At 40.9% G+C, this 15,834-nt stretch overlaps 1 protein-coding gene and 1 long non-coding RNA gene across 5 annotated transcripts in view; one reads left to right on the forward strand and one right to left on the reverse strand.

Moving 5' to 3' along the window:
- Positions 1–13,998, reverse strand: part of grin1a (glutamate receptor, ionotropic, N-methyl D-aspartate 1a) — a 40,080-nt gene extending 26,082 nt beyond the window's left edge. Inside the window, exons 1-5 of one of the 4 annotated variants that reach the window (XM_056403463.1) lie at positions 12,682–13,998; positions 9,917–10,051; positions 7,636–7,812; positions 1,422–1,484; positions 530–627 (exon numbers count right to left, since the gene is read on the reverse strand). In XM_056403463.1, the coding sequence (XP_056259438.1) occupies positions 530–627; positions 1,422–1,484; positions 7,636–7,812; positions 9,917–10,051; positions 12,682–12,930 (722 nt within the window). In that variant the 5' untranslated portion in view covers positions 12,931–13,998. The remainder of the gene's footprint in view (positions 1–529; positions 628–1,421; positions 1,485–7,635; positions 7,813–9,916; positions 10,052–12,681) is intronic. The other 3 variants (XM_056403465.1, XM_056403464.1, XM_056403466.1) reach the window with 3 other exon arrangements.
- On the forward strand, positions 8,349–9,906 carry LOC130186373 (uncharacterized). Its single transcript, XR_008830280.1, has 3 exons — positions 8,349–8,740; positions 9,167–9,318; positions 9,740–9,906. It is a non-coding gene; the product is annotated as an uncharacterized LOC130186373 (long non-coding RNA).
- Positions 13,999–15,834: the final 1,836 nt, after the last annotated feature.

Raw genomic sequence — 15,834 nt, forward strand, 5'->3', positions numbered from 1 at the left:
GCTGATGGCAATCAGTTCATGGGAGGAAAGTTGGGAAGGAGGGAGGGAAGTTGATTCGGGCGAAGACTTGAAAGATTTAATATTATTCCAAATCAATAAAGATAAGTGATACTTTACATAACATTTATGTTGTGAAATATCTTTGTGTTAACATGAAGAAATTTTGTAAACTGAATTTTTGCCTCGGTTGGCTTAGTTACACAAATGCACTTTGTTTGACATATCAGATACTGTTTTTATTTACCATCTACTTTTTACTGTACAGCATTTCATGCAATTTTAGCAACATTTCCACAAGAATAATATAAGATAAATTATGTTTAAGGATCACCTTCACAACCAAAGTTATCTTGTTTTTAAAAAATTATAAAATAATCAATTTTAACTTATTAAAATAATAATTCTTTAATTGATTTATTTATTTTTACCTATCTTGCATGTGTGTAAGTAAAAGTGCATCCATACGAACCTCGAGGGCATTTTTGAAATTTTAAACTTGTTAAGCTTGTGATGGTTGTGAGAATCTCACCTGGCCGACAGAATGATGACTCTGGCCTCCAGCTCTTTCGCCTCCAGCAGCAGGGCAGTTAAGTTAGTCTCCTGGCTGAACTGGAGGACTTTCTCTGCCTGTGATCAGGGCACAAGAAAGGTCAAGCCAGCTACTTTTCTCTACCTCAGACACCATGCTGCCTCTTTACCTGCTTGGTTTGAGCTTGGCCGATTTTGTTTGAAAACGGGAGACAGAGATAAAAAGGAAAGCGATCCAGGGGAACCGGCTGAACTAAAAAAAAAAAAAAAAAAAAAAAAAAAAAAAAAAAAAAAAAAAAAAAAAGCTTGAAGGGAAAAAAAACTTTTGCATTTGTTTGCATGCAAACTGAGGGTTATCAAGGCTCCAAAGAAGGACGTGCATGTGTTAGGTAGGGGGAAGAAGAAGGTCAATGCAACCAGTAACTAAAAACGGGTGAAGGGGGGTGAGGGGGACGTTTTCCCCCAACAAAAGAACTGCTGAAAACTAGGGAAGTGCTACAGAACAGGAGGAAGTAGCATCAGGGAAACGGTTTTGTCCCACACTACCGATTCTCCACAAAGGAATGGACTTGCAAACTCTTTTGTGTGTGTGTGTGTGTGTGTTCTGAGTACATGCATTCCTTTATTGAAGGAGAAAATGAAAATGATAAAAGCGGGGCGCTGTTCACTGATTTCTTTTTTCTTTTTCTGTAATGACCGAAAATTATAGATTTTTCATAACAAAATCATTCTTCATTTAAATCATAGGGAAATGTCTCAAAGTAAAAATTAAAGAAAACACGTGCTACCAAGAGAGGGACATTTCTGGGTCGGCTGGTGACTGGTTTGGGCTGGTTTCTAGTTGCTACGTTTGGAAAGTTGGTGGGCGGCGTGCATTGACCATGCAAATATACCTTAGGTCCTCGCTTGTTGTCATAGGACAGTTGGTCGAGGTTTTCATAGTTCCTTTTTTTATTCTGATGAGTAATGTGCACAGAGAAAATATGCAGACACAGAAAAATATTATAAACAGTTGAAAATGGAGGGCAGTAAAGCATTCCAACAAATCTCCACTTTTCTGCTTCAAATTGGGATCTTTAACAGAGGGGCTTGCAAAGAACATCAGAGATGACCACTAATGCTGCAATCTTGTACACACTTGTTAAATACAGAGCACTATTCAGGGTGATTTATTCTTCATATTTGATGCATCACTTATCAGCAATGATTCAGTGAACTGGATCAAACACTGTTTTTTTCTTCACCATATTGTAAGTTAACATTACACATCTGGAAACATAACATTTCACAAACAAACATGGCCGTCATCGAAAGCGATCGGATTTTCAAAACTCACACCATCAAGTCAAAAATGCAATCACAGTTTTTGGCCTCTTAAAAAAATATGACAAGCTCATTAAAAGTTTTACACCATGTGAATGTGCCAAAGAAACTGCCAGATTATCCAACCATCTGCAGAGGTGGCATCATCTTTCTGCCCCAAAGTACCACTTTCAGAGGCTGCAGCTAGTTCTATACATAGCATTTAACTTATCTGACCGGACACATCAAAAGCTAGAACCGTTGGTTTTTCTTATTGAATGGTTATACAAACTGTGCAACAACTGTAGTTACCAATTTAATTCTGATTGACAAAATCAAATTGATACAAATTATCTAAAAGTAAAACGTAGTTATCGAATTTAAATCACAAACACAAGCCAACAGTTCACAGTCTGATTTTAATACAATTCCAACAAAGACTAAAGCTGTTCCCCAGTTCAATACTACACACTAATTCCACATTGGACGGATGTCCTGAAAAGTGACAAAGTTTAGTATATACTATACCTGAATATTGAATTACACTGTCCCCCCATTTACTGCAATGTGAATGGAGACTGTGCTCATAGCTGCAAAGAATTAAAACTAATTGTGGATGGTAGTGAGACAGTTCCAGAAATATCTTGAAAACAAACACAAAAATACTATTAAATCTTAAGAAAAAACATTCTGCTCTCTCTTTGTAAAGTTACAGTAACTGCTAAAACAATATAGTATTGTAAAAAGCAGTGGTTCCCAACCTGTGGACCAGAGCCCAATGGTGGGCCGACAAACCATTTGCAAAAGAATTTTGGTGAAAAGATGTCATTATAAAAGAAAATAAATAATGTTTTTATGTGTTTTAAAACAAAATAATCTTTAGAAACGAAACATTAAAAATGTTGAATTTTAATAATGTTGTCTATCACTGTGATAAACCAATGATAGGAACTTTTATGTTGTTGTTGGCGGGACCACATCGTATACTTCTTTGCTATCGCAGACTGATTGTGTGTTAAAAGATAAAACCATGGCAAAAAACTGGAGCATCAAAATGGATAGATGAAGAACAACATGAAGAATTAAAAGGAAAGAGTCAAGAGACAGATGGTGAATCTACGAGTGACCTCTCCACCATCAAACAAAAAAGACAAATTGAACTTCCCCTGCTGTCAGTTCAATCCTGATTGTTCCATCGTCAACATTATAATAAAAACTGCTGTGAGAAAACATTATTTGCCCTCGTATTGTTACGGGGTCGGACGAGGGTCGCCAACATTTTTGACATTTTCAAGTGGGCTATGAGTTGTAAATGGTTGGGAATCACTGGTATAAACATTATATAGCACATACTCTATACATTTAGTATTGCAATGTGGAATTTGGTCAAAACTCACAGGATCGACTTAATTCAGACTAGATTCTAGTCCTAGTTTGCGTTCTGTGAGAGGAGAAACTCGCGGGTCCTGCCTCAGACAGGAGGCCATTTTGCAGGAAAATACATCTTCCTGCGTCACATTATTTCTTGCACAGCTGCCTGACTTCACAGTTCACACCTCAGTGCACTCTGGGTCTGATCCCCTCCCTTCACAAAGTCAGCGCTTGCCCTACATCAATACAATATTCAGGCTGACAGGCAATTTCACAATAAATACCGTCCAGAAACTCTTCCATTCACATCAACTGAGAGCTTTAAAGGTCTATAGAACCTGATGCTAAGATCTTTGTGTTAGTCATGTTAGTTGAGTTACTTGTTACCAGTTACTTGTGATTTTGAATGTTGAGAGGTAATTGTCATCGGCGTCTAAACAATGGAGCAGGTGAATCAAACACACCCCCATCATTCACTTAAGAGGAGCAAAGTTGAGTTTTGCTACCCAACTTTTAGTCTTTATAAAAATAAAAACATATAAAAAATAACTTATTATCATACAGTCCCCTGCAATTGGGTCATCACATTTGGGCAGCCTGTATCGATGATCATTTTACTGCTTTCACCAACTGACAAAAACAAGTAATGAACAAGACTGGGTCAAAACCCAGTAAATGGCTGGACCATGCTGTATTTGCATTCAGCTGGTTTCAGCTTTTTATCTATTTGCTCCTCTCCTCCTCTCTGTGCTCACATATAGCTAACAGTATTTCAATACAGCCGAATTCCCAAATAAAGCTGTTCTCATTTACATGTTTTCTGACAACGGAACAAGTATGAAAACGTGACGGAAACGCGGCTCAAAAGACTACATGTTAACTTCCAAGCCATTTCCAAGCTGCTGCAACGTTAACACTTAAACTACCTTGTAAATACCAAGTATTCACCATTCGGAATTGTAAAACAAAATGAGAGCGTTTATGTATCTTCAGCATGTAGAAATACTCTGAATGTGCATCTTCCAGCAGCATTACGAAGAACAAAAACCATCCCTTTGTCTTTTTTCCCTAAGAGTTTTTCTGAGCGATCTATTTTTGTATCCTCAGTCAGGCATTAATATTTCATGTTGTGTTGGTCACGTTTGCACTCTGACTAAGTCCACTGTGTCCAGAGCCTCTCTGCTGCTGGTGACAGTGATCCCCCTGCGACCTCATTTGTTACTTCACTAATGACTTGCCATGAGGCTAAAAATAATGTCAATCTACTGAGTTTATGCAGCACAACCGGGTGTTTGTCAAGAATAGCACCCTTTCTCCTTTAATTAGAGCATAATGTGTCGAAGCTGTAATCTGCCACATCCAGACTAACTTCCTTCACCATCACCTAACACAGTCAAGCTGCTAAAAAAGCTACTCAGGGCAACTTTGCCACTATGGGGCAACCAAACTAATTAAAAATCTGATTAAAATATTTAAAGGTACACCTTGTGCCAAAAAACAAAGCCCCAAATGTCCTCACAGCTTTCAGGCATTTTGGAGTGGTACACCAAATTTTTATATTTGGTGTCATCTTGTTAAAATGATGGGATGCATCTTAAGGTTATCAGGTTCCATTTTTGATGTACTATTCATATTGAATTTCTATAAGAAAGACACTGTACCAAACATGAATTATAAAAAGGATAAGGCTGGTGTTTTTCTATAACATCCTTATTGTGAACAAATCCCATAAATAGACCAAAAACCAACAATGTTTTAATTCATCTCTCAATACTTTACAGCTTCTCTACCCTCAATGGAGCTCTGTGACTCAGAATAAGATACAGTGGTCTCAGGAAGTAGTCAGACCCCTTCACTTTTTTTGCACAATTTATTGTGTTTTAGATTTAACTTTAATATGTTTTCCCATCAGTCTACACTCAATAACCCATAATGAAAAATGACAAAAAAAAATCAGGAACTGAAATTTGTCAATTGCAGATGTATCCAGACCCTTAATTCAGTACGTTGTAGAAGCTGGTTTGGCAGCATGTACAGCTTTGATTCTTCTTGGGTAAGTCTCTACAAGCACTGCACACCTGGATTTAGGCAGTTTATCCCATTCTTCCTGGCAGATCTTCTCAACCTTCGTCAGACTGGATGGGAGGAGTCTGTGAACTGCCATCTTCAGGTCTCCCCACAGATCTATGAGGTTTAAGTCTGGGCCACCCAAGGACAGCCAGAGACATGCTTCACCATAGTAATAGCATTAGCCAGGTGATGAACAATGTAGACGTAGCATTTGGAGCTCTGCCCAAATTGTTCAATTTTTGTCTCATCAGACCAGAGAATCCTTGTCCTTGTGCTCTCAGAGTCCTTTAAATGCTGTTTGGCAAACTCCAAGCTGGTTGTCATATCTCTTTTACTCTATGCATCTTCCTTCTAGCCACTCTGCCTGATTGATGGAGTGCTGTGAGATGGTTGTCCTTCTGGCAGGTTCTCTCATCTCTGCAGAGAACTACTGGCCACTGTGCTCCAGGGATCACTCAAAACTTTAGAAATGGTTTTGTACCGTTGCCCTGATCTATGCCTCACCACAAAATTTTATTGCAGTGGTCTACAGAGAGTTATTTGGACCTAATGGTTTGGTTTTGTCCTGACAGGAGGTGTGAATTGTGGCACCTTATGTGCACAGGTCTGTGCCTTTCTAAACTGCTGTGTATCCAATCAATGCAATCTGCCACAGGTGGACTCCATTCAAGTTGTAGTCACATATCAAGGATAATTAAAGCAAACAGGAAGCACCTGCCCACAATTCGCAGAACCACAGCAATCAGTCTCAATGATTTATAAATAAGAGAACTAAGTGTTTGATTTGTAATACATTTGCAAAATAATCTAAAAACATCACTTTTTCATTATGGGTTAGTGAGTAAAAATGGCAATTTCATCCATTTAAAATTAATTCTACAACACAATTAAGTCTTCAAAACATTAAGGGGTCTGACTACTTTCTGAAGCCACTGTACAATATCAAATTTTGGATACACAGATACAGTATTGTTGGCAGGATACACACATTTTTGGTCTTATTGTGGGATTTGTTAACAATAGGAACACACTAGAATTTTGCAAACCTTATAGATTGAGTTATACTAGGTTTTTGGTTTAATTGTTGCTGTGCACATTTGGGGAGATTCTCAAATGAATGCTGCTCAGAGTCCCAAAACTGCTCAAGCTGGCCTTGCAGTCATAACTAAATATGCACAATTAGAGCCTCAAAGCAGAGAGTCGAGGCAATTTCAGTCTGCATTATGGGATTGAATGGGGTGCACAGATGGGTTCATTCTGAGATCCAAACTCAGATTATGCAAACCTAAAAAGAACTTCCTGGATAGATTCAAAGGCTTTTAATACGCACATTTCTCTTCTGCAGTGCAGGATGTGAGTCACTACGAGATGATTTGTGGATGCGGTTGCATGATTCAGTGTGATTGATTGAAATGTTTGAAATGTTTTTCTATTGGTGGTTGTTGATCAATACTGATCCCACTCACTTACTTTAAGCAGCTTGCGCTTTAACTGTAGCCGCCTTCTGCAAATTACCTCGGTTGTGTGTCATATTCAGTGTCTCCTCATGTTCTGATTTAATTAAATCTCTGAATCAGGACTCATTTCACCCAGGCACACAATTACAGCAATGAGCCCCGGAGAGGGACGAGCATGACAGAGTATAAAGGAAAAGCATATCCCAAGGTAATTTCATCTTATTAAATGAATGGATGAAATAGATAGCACTTGTTTTTTCCCTCTCTATCTCTCTCTCTTTCTCTGTTCCTAAAGGGCACACATCATCGCAGTCTCAAGTCTGTTTTGACTCAAAGAAGATCAGCATTTCACTGACCCACATACACAGCTCAGAGCTACACTCAAAATGGATGCATCAGCGCTATCTCAAAAGGCGAAAAACATCTCCCATATCTGGAGAACATGACTTAGCAGGGTGCAATAAACACAAGCCCCCTATGTGCAATAATGAAGCTGGCTATCACCACACACCGAGAGGAGAGAAACACCTTACTGCCACCACAGCACCAAAAAAACAGCTCAACACTTCAGTCTGTGATGGTTTGCAAAGCCCCACGTTAAAGTCCACTATTTGGCTCCCACTGTGGATAGACACAGGATAATTTGGACTATGGCGAAAAGCAACGTGAAGATGAGCAAATAAACATACAAACTTTTGTCAGATTAGACCACATTAGACGCTGTTGATGTCTCTAGGCATGTTAGCCAATGTTTACACAATGGTGAGAAAGAGATGTAGCCACACAACAAAAAGGAAAACAGTTACATACATAGAAGACCTTTGAGGTTTAAAAACCTTACACACTCGCACACTCATGCTCACACACTCTGGGAGGAGGGTGGGCCCTGGGAGCTGGAGCGTCTCACCTTTGTTTCTCTCTCCTCCAAGAGGGTCTCGAGCCTCTTTTGAGCAGCCCGCCCCTCGTGGTCGTCACTCACTATCAGGATGATGTGGTTCCAGTTGAACTCGCGCATCAGGTCGAACCACACATGCGCCTGGTGGGAGTAGGGAGGAACTGTCCGCAGAAAGGACAGGTGGATACTCTGAGGAACACGAAGCAGGAAATGAATGGGTTAACACTCTCGTGTGAACAGTTTTCCATAACAACAATACCTTTAATGAATGACTCATCACTTGCAGCATAGGAATTAAGGACAAAACCTCTCACGAAGGCAGATTCTGGCCTTTCTAAAGGTTACTTAAGTCCTTGCATGTAATACTTTTGTAATTGTGTTATATAAGATTTAGCCGGATAACATTTGGACAAAACTGTCTCCTGGGGCTGTTTTTTAAGATTTGAACAAGGCCCCATTAGTTCTAGTAGAGGGAAATGTTGATGACGAAAAGGGTGAAGATCAGGGTGGTTGGGTGGGTCGACAAAATATGATACTTAAGCATGAGACTGTTTGTTTCCTGTTTCAACACTGGCTTCTTTTAACCACAATCATTTGCTAACCTTAATCAAGTGGACATTATAACCATGACGACAAAGGCCGCTTAACCTTAAAGGAGCTATTTGTAAGTTTTGCTATTGCTACATAGCCAGTGTTAGCAATATCAGCTGTTTACTTACCAGTTTAGAAGAAATGTTAGGAATTCAACAGCAAACGTCATCCCTGTACTCGCCAAGAGCCGTCTCCAGCCTCTATTTCTATCACTTCTTTTCTCCTTCTGAAGTTAGCATGCTAACAGCTAGCTCTGGTCTGGCCTGTGTTCTGACGAGTTGTGTTACCTATCAATTAGCGGTTCTGTTGATGGTTTTGGTTAGAGCCTCTGCTATAAATTTATGCTATGTTAGCATTTTTTGGACAACGCAGCCCAAGTCGTCAGAACACCGACCCGTTTTGTCACTTCCTGATAGCGAGTCACTGCAGCATCCAGGCTACCCTGAAGAAGTAGCGCTTCTCAGAGGACGTATTGTAACATCTTGTATTGTAAACACAATAATGGCTGAAGGTCTTCGTTAGCCTGGTAAGTAAACAGCTGTTAATGCTAACATTAGCGCTGTAGCAATAGCAACGGTTACAAATAGCTCCATTAAAGAAGTAATTTTAACACAAATCATGTCAATATCACAAGTCTTTTAACTAAGTAGCTTACTTCAAACCATTATGTTTCACTAACCCTAACTAAGTCCTTTATATAGTTCAACCTTAAGCATAGCTCTGTCGAATCTTGAAACTGTGATGTGTGATGGTTTTGGACAGTACAGACAATTAGTGTCATCCTGCAGATATGGGCATTAGATCAGGGAAGGCGTTTATGTGTCATTCTAAATGGCAAATGCCAACAAAATATTTTGTTCTTTAATTTGGAAAACCTGTTGCAGAAATATGTTTTCTTTGTTTCTGAGAACTTAAATGGTCTGAACAGAGCCCTGACCTCAATTCTATCCAGCACCCTCTGGATGAACTGGAACTCTGACTGTGATCCAGGCCTTATCACCCAGCATCAGTGTTGGACCTCGCTAATGCTGCCGTGGCTGAATGGGAGCAAATCTCTGCAGCCATATTTTCAAATCCTGTCTTCAGCAAAGTGTGGACGGCCAAGTAATGTACTTTTCTAATTGTATACTGACAGATCATATAATATACTGAAAGATCAAATGCCTGCAACGGAATTTGTTCTAGAAAAAGTGACACCATATTAGTGATGAAAAATGAAAAATTTGTTTCTTAAACAAATGTCAAACCTAATTTCTAAATGACAAACATCCTGTAAAGAAGCACTCAAACACTTTCATCATCCCTTACTCCGTGACACCCCGGGCTCTCTTAAAACTCTGGATCTAATGCCTCTGATTTCCTTTAATTTGCAAGATCAGCTCAGATGTCACTTAAACAGACTTTAAATTGAGTCCTTGGCATTTTATTTATGTGTTTGCTTTAAAGTTTCATTTTAGTGGTTTGTGCTTCATAAAAACATTACTCAGGTCAGAAGCATTATTAATGATGTTCTTTCAATTTTCAGCTGGAGACCCATTTAATCACAGCTCCCCTAATGGACAGTGATGGGACGTTTAATCTGAGAAGCTTTTGAAGCTGCCCCAGGGGAGCTCCTTACTCCTTCGCTTTCTGTTCACTCCCTTCCTGTTTTCCTCTCTCTCTCTTTCTACCTCTCTTTACATCTCTCTCATCCATCACTCACCTTGTCTGAGTAGATGGACATGCGGGTGGTGAGCCCCACCACAGGGATGCGGTAGAAGCCTGCGGTGTAGGAGACAGGCGTTGGAGTGAGGTGGTCATTGGACTGAGGAGGGTGACTCACCAGGATAGCATAGACCTGCAGAGACACAGAAGAAGAACACTTTGTCATTCTGGCTCTGGCGTTAAGACAGAGTGTTGATACCAGTCGTAGGACAAAGACTTAGAGGCATTCATTTTAAACATACCACAGCCTTTCTTTCTTTCTATTTGTATTTTATGCACAGTTTTTGTAATTTTACCTGGCTCTATAAACACATTTCAACATTAACTCATTAACATAATATATTTACAATAACATGGGAAGGAATACAAATCTAAATTCTTACATTGCAATCTTCAAGGAGCCACAACAGTAAGACGCAAAATGTATGAAACAGTTCTGGCCTGCCTGCGCATACTGCAGGAAACAATACACTCAACCCAACTCTGTTAGGTTTGTTAACGCCAAAACACCACCTTTGTTATGCTCGCTTATAAAAATGGCTATGTGATGTTTACGTTATAAAAAGTTCATTTAAGGATGTTGTAGAAAAACATGTTTCAGCATCAAGATTTCATCAGTTGACGCTGAGTAACCTGCTACAGGGGCCTGGAGAAAAAGTGAGACAGGGATCCCTTTAGGTCCTGTGGTTACAAGTTGAATAAATGCAAATATATTTACCCCTTTCATTTATAGTTTATATTTACAATCAATGGAATTAATAAAGACAAATTGCCCCACTGAATCTTGCCTGCTTTCTTTGGATGGTGGTTAAGCCTTGGCTGAAACATTTGTTTTTCTATCTACCTAAGATGAATTAAACTTGTGTGTACTTTAAATACAGTATAGTATTTGACGGGTGTAACTGCTGGCCTACAATGTTGTATAACAGGTTAAAAATAACATTTGTGAACAGTGAACGTCTTTATAAGTTGTAGTCGGGAACAAACTCATGTATAACAGAGAAGGAGAAGAGCAAAGACATCTTTTCCTCTCATCACTGTGTGGGCTGACGGACTAATGTTAATTTATGGCTGTTTGGTTTAGTCTTATTCCTGCATTAAATACACCAAAGCCGACCAATCGCTCTGGTAAAAAAAAAAAAAAAAAAAAAAAAAAAACTGAAGCTGTGTGTGCCTCTCTCAAAGATGTGAAGGAAGGGGAATGAAGTTGGCATGGCTGTGCAAGGCATGGATTATTGGATATGAGCGGTCCGTATGGTTGGGTCAAAAATGAGGTCTATTTTCCAAGGACTGCTCCCAGGCATCTACTCCTCCATCTGCCACAGACTTTCCCTCTCAGTGACTGTTCTCGCCTACAAGCCAGCCTCATCTGAAGAAACCTTCCATACACTTTTCTGTCTACATTAGGTTTGATTGTGTCTCATTTACAAAAGGTGCCTGTGTGTAGTGAACTGAACCATTGTTGGTGTAATCTGCACAGCCTCAACGGGTGGACTGCACGCTCATGTTTGCAGAGGACTAGATGCGACAGTATTATTCTACAAGCCTGTATCAATTATTGTCATTACAGTAAGCAGAGGACCAAGGACATGAAAGCAGCGCTGAAGCTGTGGGTGTGTTTTTTTGCATGAAGCTTAATTATGTGTGTGGGAGGAATAGGAGGGAGAGCAAGGCACCTCAACATGATGTGACATAATGTTGGCGCTTTTGAAAAGCCATGTAGAGCATCACATGAGAGGATGGTCGGTGCATTTGAGTGTGCGTCAGTGTTTTATTAACTCTCAAAGGTGCATACACACACACACACACACAGACACACACACTCACCATGCATTACTTATGACATATGTTTTGGTTGTCGGATCTGCAGCACATATGGTATCAATTTTTACGCTTGTGTGGCTGACAAAACTCTTCCCTTGAAAATCTGCATCCAAGCACTGTTTTAATCTCACTGCAGCATAACAGTTTTTTTTTTCCTCCATGTTACTACTGCATCATATAATGCAAACTGCAGCTGAGTGAGTGATCAACGCCTATAGGCAAACACGCACAAATTGCTTGCTCAAACCGTCCACGGCCATGTCAGCCCCCTGATGCCAAAATGTTATCATGCAACGCACCATTGAAGTTGTCAATTGTGAATGACGTATTGCACATTTTCACTCCTCACTGGTTCCGTTGCAGTTCACTGGATCTGCAGATGTGTGTCCTGAAATGCACAGTTGCCCTCTCATCTGAGACATGCCCCAAACCAAAGCCTATTTTTGGATGTCTGTAAAGCAGATGGGTCTGTGGGGAGTTGATGGGATTTGAACCACACAAAGTGGATTAATTTGTGGTTTAAGTGTAGTGTTGATGCCAAATTGGACAAAGGGCAGGCCTGTAATAATATACTGGCTGCTCTCTGTTGGTGTTTTCATACATGTGATTATACTGTATGTTCACGCTGAGTGGACCAACAGACAACTGTTTTGTCTGGACACAAGGCTGATGACGGTTTAGTCATGGCAACCAATCTGGTCTAATACGCACTTCAGTGGCTCTTGCGTGAGAAAACATCTGTTTATGACATGCAAATGTTTCCTCAATGGACCAACTTTCTATAGAAAAGCAGGGGGATTTCCAAACTGTTGTTCCTCCAGAACACCCTGATGCAGCGAAACATTTCACCCTGAAGTGGAAGTATGCGTGGGTCATATGTGGCTGGTGTTTTGAGCTGTGATTCATTGATGAATGAAGCAGTAGTGTGATGTTTCCTACCTGACTGGAGATGAGGTCCTCGCAGACGGAGAGAGCCATCTGGATGGCGTTGGGCTTATGCGTTACGGAGATGGCGGTCAGCTTGAATTTGTCCCTGCCGTAGACCTGGTTGGCCTGGGTCACGGCATCTTTGAAGACCTGCTCGTATCTCTTCTGGCTCAGGACGGCCCCGATGTTCACGATCTTCGGCTCGCAGCCGGCCCGCGCGCAGGAGCACGAGAAGAGCACCGCCAGCAGAAACAGACGCATCGTGTGGACCAACAAACAGCACAGCGCAGCCCGGTAGCTTTTCTCCCCGGTGGCGGGTCGGCTCGACCAGCTTCTGGACAGCAGCACGGCTCAGCCAGCTGAATGCACGACTGCAGAGACCAGATCCAGGTGGGCGTTATGAGCGAGGGAGTGCGGCCAAAAGAGGGAAGAGGAAGGCTGGAAAAAATAGGTGGGTTTATGTGCAATGCGGAGGAATGTGCATTATCATATTAGGGGCAGGCTGTTAACCAGAAATGTCTAAACCGCATTGTCCACCTTTTTTTTTCTTGCTCTCCTCTGCAGAATTGCTCACACCTCCCCGTGGTCTTGAGAGAAGAGTTGAAGCATTGTCCCCGCTTCCAGGCGGCTTCCTCTCCGGGGCGTGTATCGCTTCCTCCGGCTGCTGCTCCCTGCGCTCTGTGCGGACTTGATCACACTGATACGTCGCTGGCTGGTCGCTCCGGGCTGAGCGGCTGCTGTCCTTGGTGCTGACAGCTGTGCATGCGCGCCGTGCTGGTAGTGCGCGCTCCCGCCGTATCGGCTCCCCAGTCACAGGGTTTTGCGCGTTGGCGTGCTGCTGCTGCTGCTGCTGCTGCTGCTGCTGACGATGCTGGAGCAGAAGATGCTCGTATGAAAAATAAATGTACTTACTTGTTCAAAATACATTAAATCACCATGTTATTCATAATAAAACATGAAAGACAAGATCGTTGATGGAAGCATGCAGCGTCAGGTTGCATATCTGCAGGTCATGAACAGGCTGCAACATCAATTCCGATTAATATGTAGGCTTTGTTAATGCGTGTGGTTTGAAATGAGAACCAGATGATTATGAGATTTTCCTCTTAAATAGCCTGATTGCACAAGAGCAGATCGAGGGGAGGAGGGAACGATGTTTATTCTAACCTAGAGGGCTTCAGGTCATAGTTGATCCACGGACACGGGCTTCCATGCGAGTTATTTTCCTCCAAACTGGAAGGGGAGTCTGATTTGTCGTGCAGCTGACAGCGTAGAGTGGACCGACCCCATTGGACAGCTCATTAATCATGCAGGATGTCAGTGTCATCCGTCTTTCCAGCCGTCACACTTCAACACGCAGCGGTCTTGTGTCTTAAAACAATCGGGGACAGGGAGGAAAAATCATCTAAACTGTGGTGTGGTTGTTGTGTAATATCTGACCCCGCGCTTTGGATCGTTCAAGTTACTGTTGGGAGCATCCTTGCACCTAGATACATGAGCAGAATCAACCTCCTGGTTACCTAGGAAACAAGATTTTTTTTTTATTTTTTACAATACACACGCACACGCGAGCACACAAAAGGGGATCTTCACTGGGAGGAAATATTTTGTGGCAAGCCGACAGTGAGTTTATTCACCACAGCAGGAAACGTCGAAATGCATCAGCTAAACCAAATGGGTAAGCACATAGAAATGAAAAGATTGTCAGCTAATCAAACAGCCGCATATCATTTAAATTTGATTATTAATAGCTACACAAACATTCATATTTTTCCCGGAGGGGCTTTGGCCCTGAGCCTCGGTGTGTCTATTCCAAGTATTAAACAATTCCTGCAATTGTAAAAAAAAAAAAAAGGTGTTTTGAAAATGAGGCCAGAATAAAATCATTGAACAGTGTTGTGAATTATAAATCACACAACACTGGTGTCTGTGTGTTGCAGTGAGCTGATGAATTAATCACAAGGCTGAAGAAATCAACATTCATCAGCTGCTGGCTGTGTGCTTTCACAACGAGCTGGTCTCAAATAAGATTAAGTTTTTTTTTTTCTTCAATTTTCATAACTTAAAATAAGGAAAATGTAAATTATGTGCTGTGTTAAAGGGGATGTTTAATCTCATTTCAACATATTTGAACATGTTATTTCCACTTGCAACTTTAAAAAGAAGAAAAGGTTCGCTTCCTGGCTTGTTTTCAACCACATCACACAGTCTAAGCAGATGAAGTTTGCTCACAATAGATGTTTACAGACTATTGTACAACTTATGAAAAGCTTTTTGTGTGTTTTTTAAGCCAAAGATATAGAGAGAATTTTCTTAAATCCTTCAGTTTACATGAAACCTAAAAAATCACCACATGAAAGTCCATGATTTACTGAATAGTTACAAAATATAAAAAATAAGATAAAAAGGTACAGGAAGAAAACATCCCTATGACAATATTTTTGGTGTTTATAGGAGTATAAGGCATAAACCTGTCAAGAACAGAGAATTAGTATGATTTATGGAAATGCTGAAGTAGTTTGATTGATCAGGTGTGGTTGGCTTTCAGGATCTGGGTACACGGTGTCTCTCTGTTGCTAAGCTTGGATGGATCCACTCTCAAAAGCGCTTTTTTTCATTGAGGCAAATAAGTTTAAATTGAAACATAACAAAATACTCTGCCTCCAAAATGCCAGCCGCATAGACAGGAGGAGACAAGTCCCTGTCACGATCACACCACTGAAAATAACTGAAAATATAATGGTGTTGAACAGAACACCTAATGATTACCCTCTCAGCCTCGTGTGACTGCTGCAGCCAGTTTGTATAAAGCTCACCACTTACTGGATGGCCCTGACGGCGTGAAGGCCTCTTATTAAATGAGGTTATGAAGGCGTCCTCGACCTCTCTTCCATCCCACTCAGTCACTACTCACAACATCAATACAGCTGGACCAATCTGCTCTGCAGCCATTATATAATAAGTTTTCTTGTTTGCTGCTGGAGCAACACAACAGAGTCCTATAAAGACTCCCTAGCTCAGTGAGACTAATGCACAAAAATAATCACAGGCAGCCGAGCACACACAGATCATTGTAGGCTTTTAAACCAAAGTATACACACATACACACTAATCCACACAGAGACACAAACACTCTTGAGTTCACACTTAGAGCCGTCCACCCAC

This window comes from Seriola aureovittata, chromosome 18 (genome assembly GCF_021018895.1).
Source record: "Seriola aureovittata isolate HTS-2021-v1 ecotype China chromosome 18, ASM2101889v1, whole genome shotgun sequence".
Lineage (NCBI taxonomy): Eukaryota > Metazoa > Chordata > Actinopteri > Carangiformes > Carangidae > Seriola > Seriola aureovittata.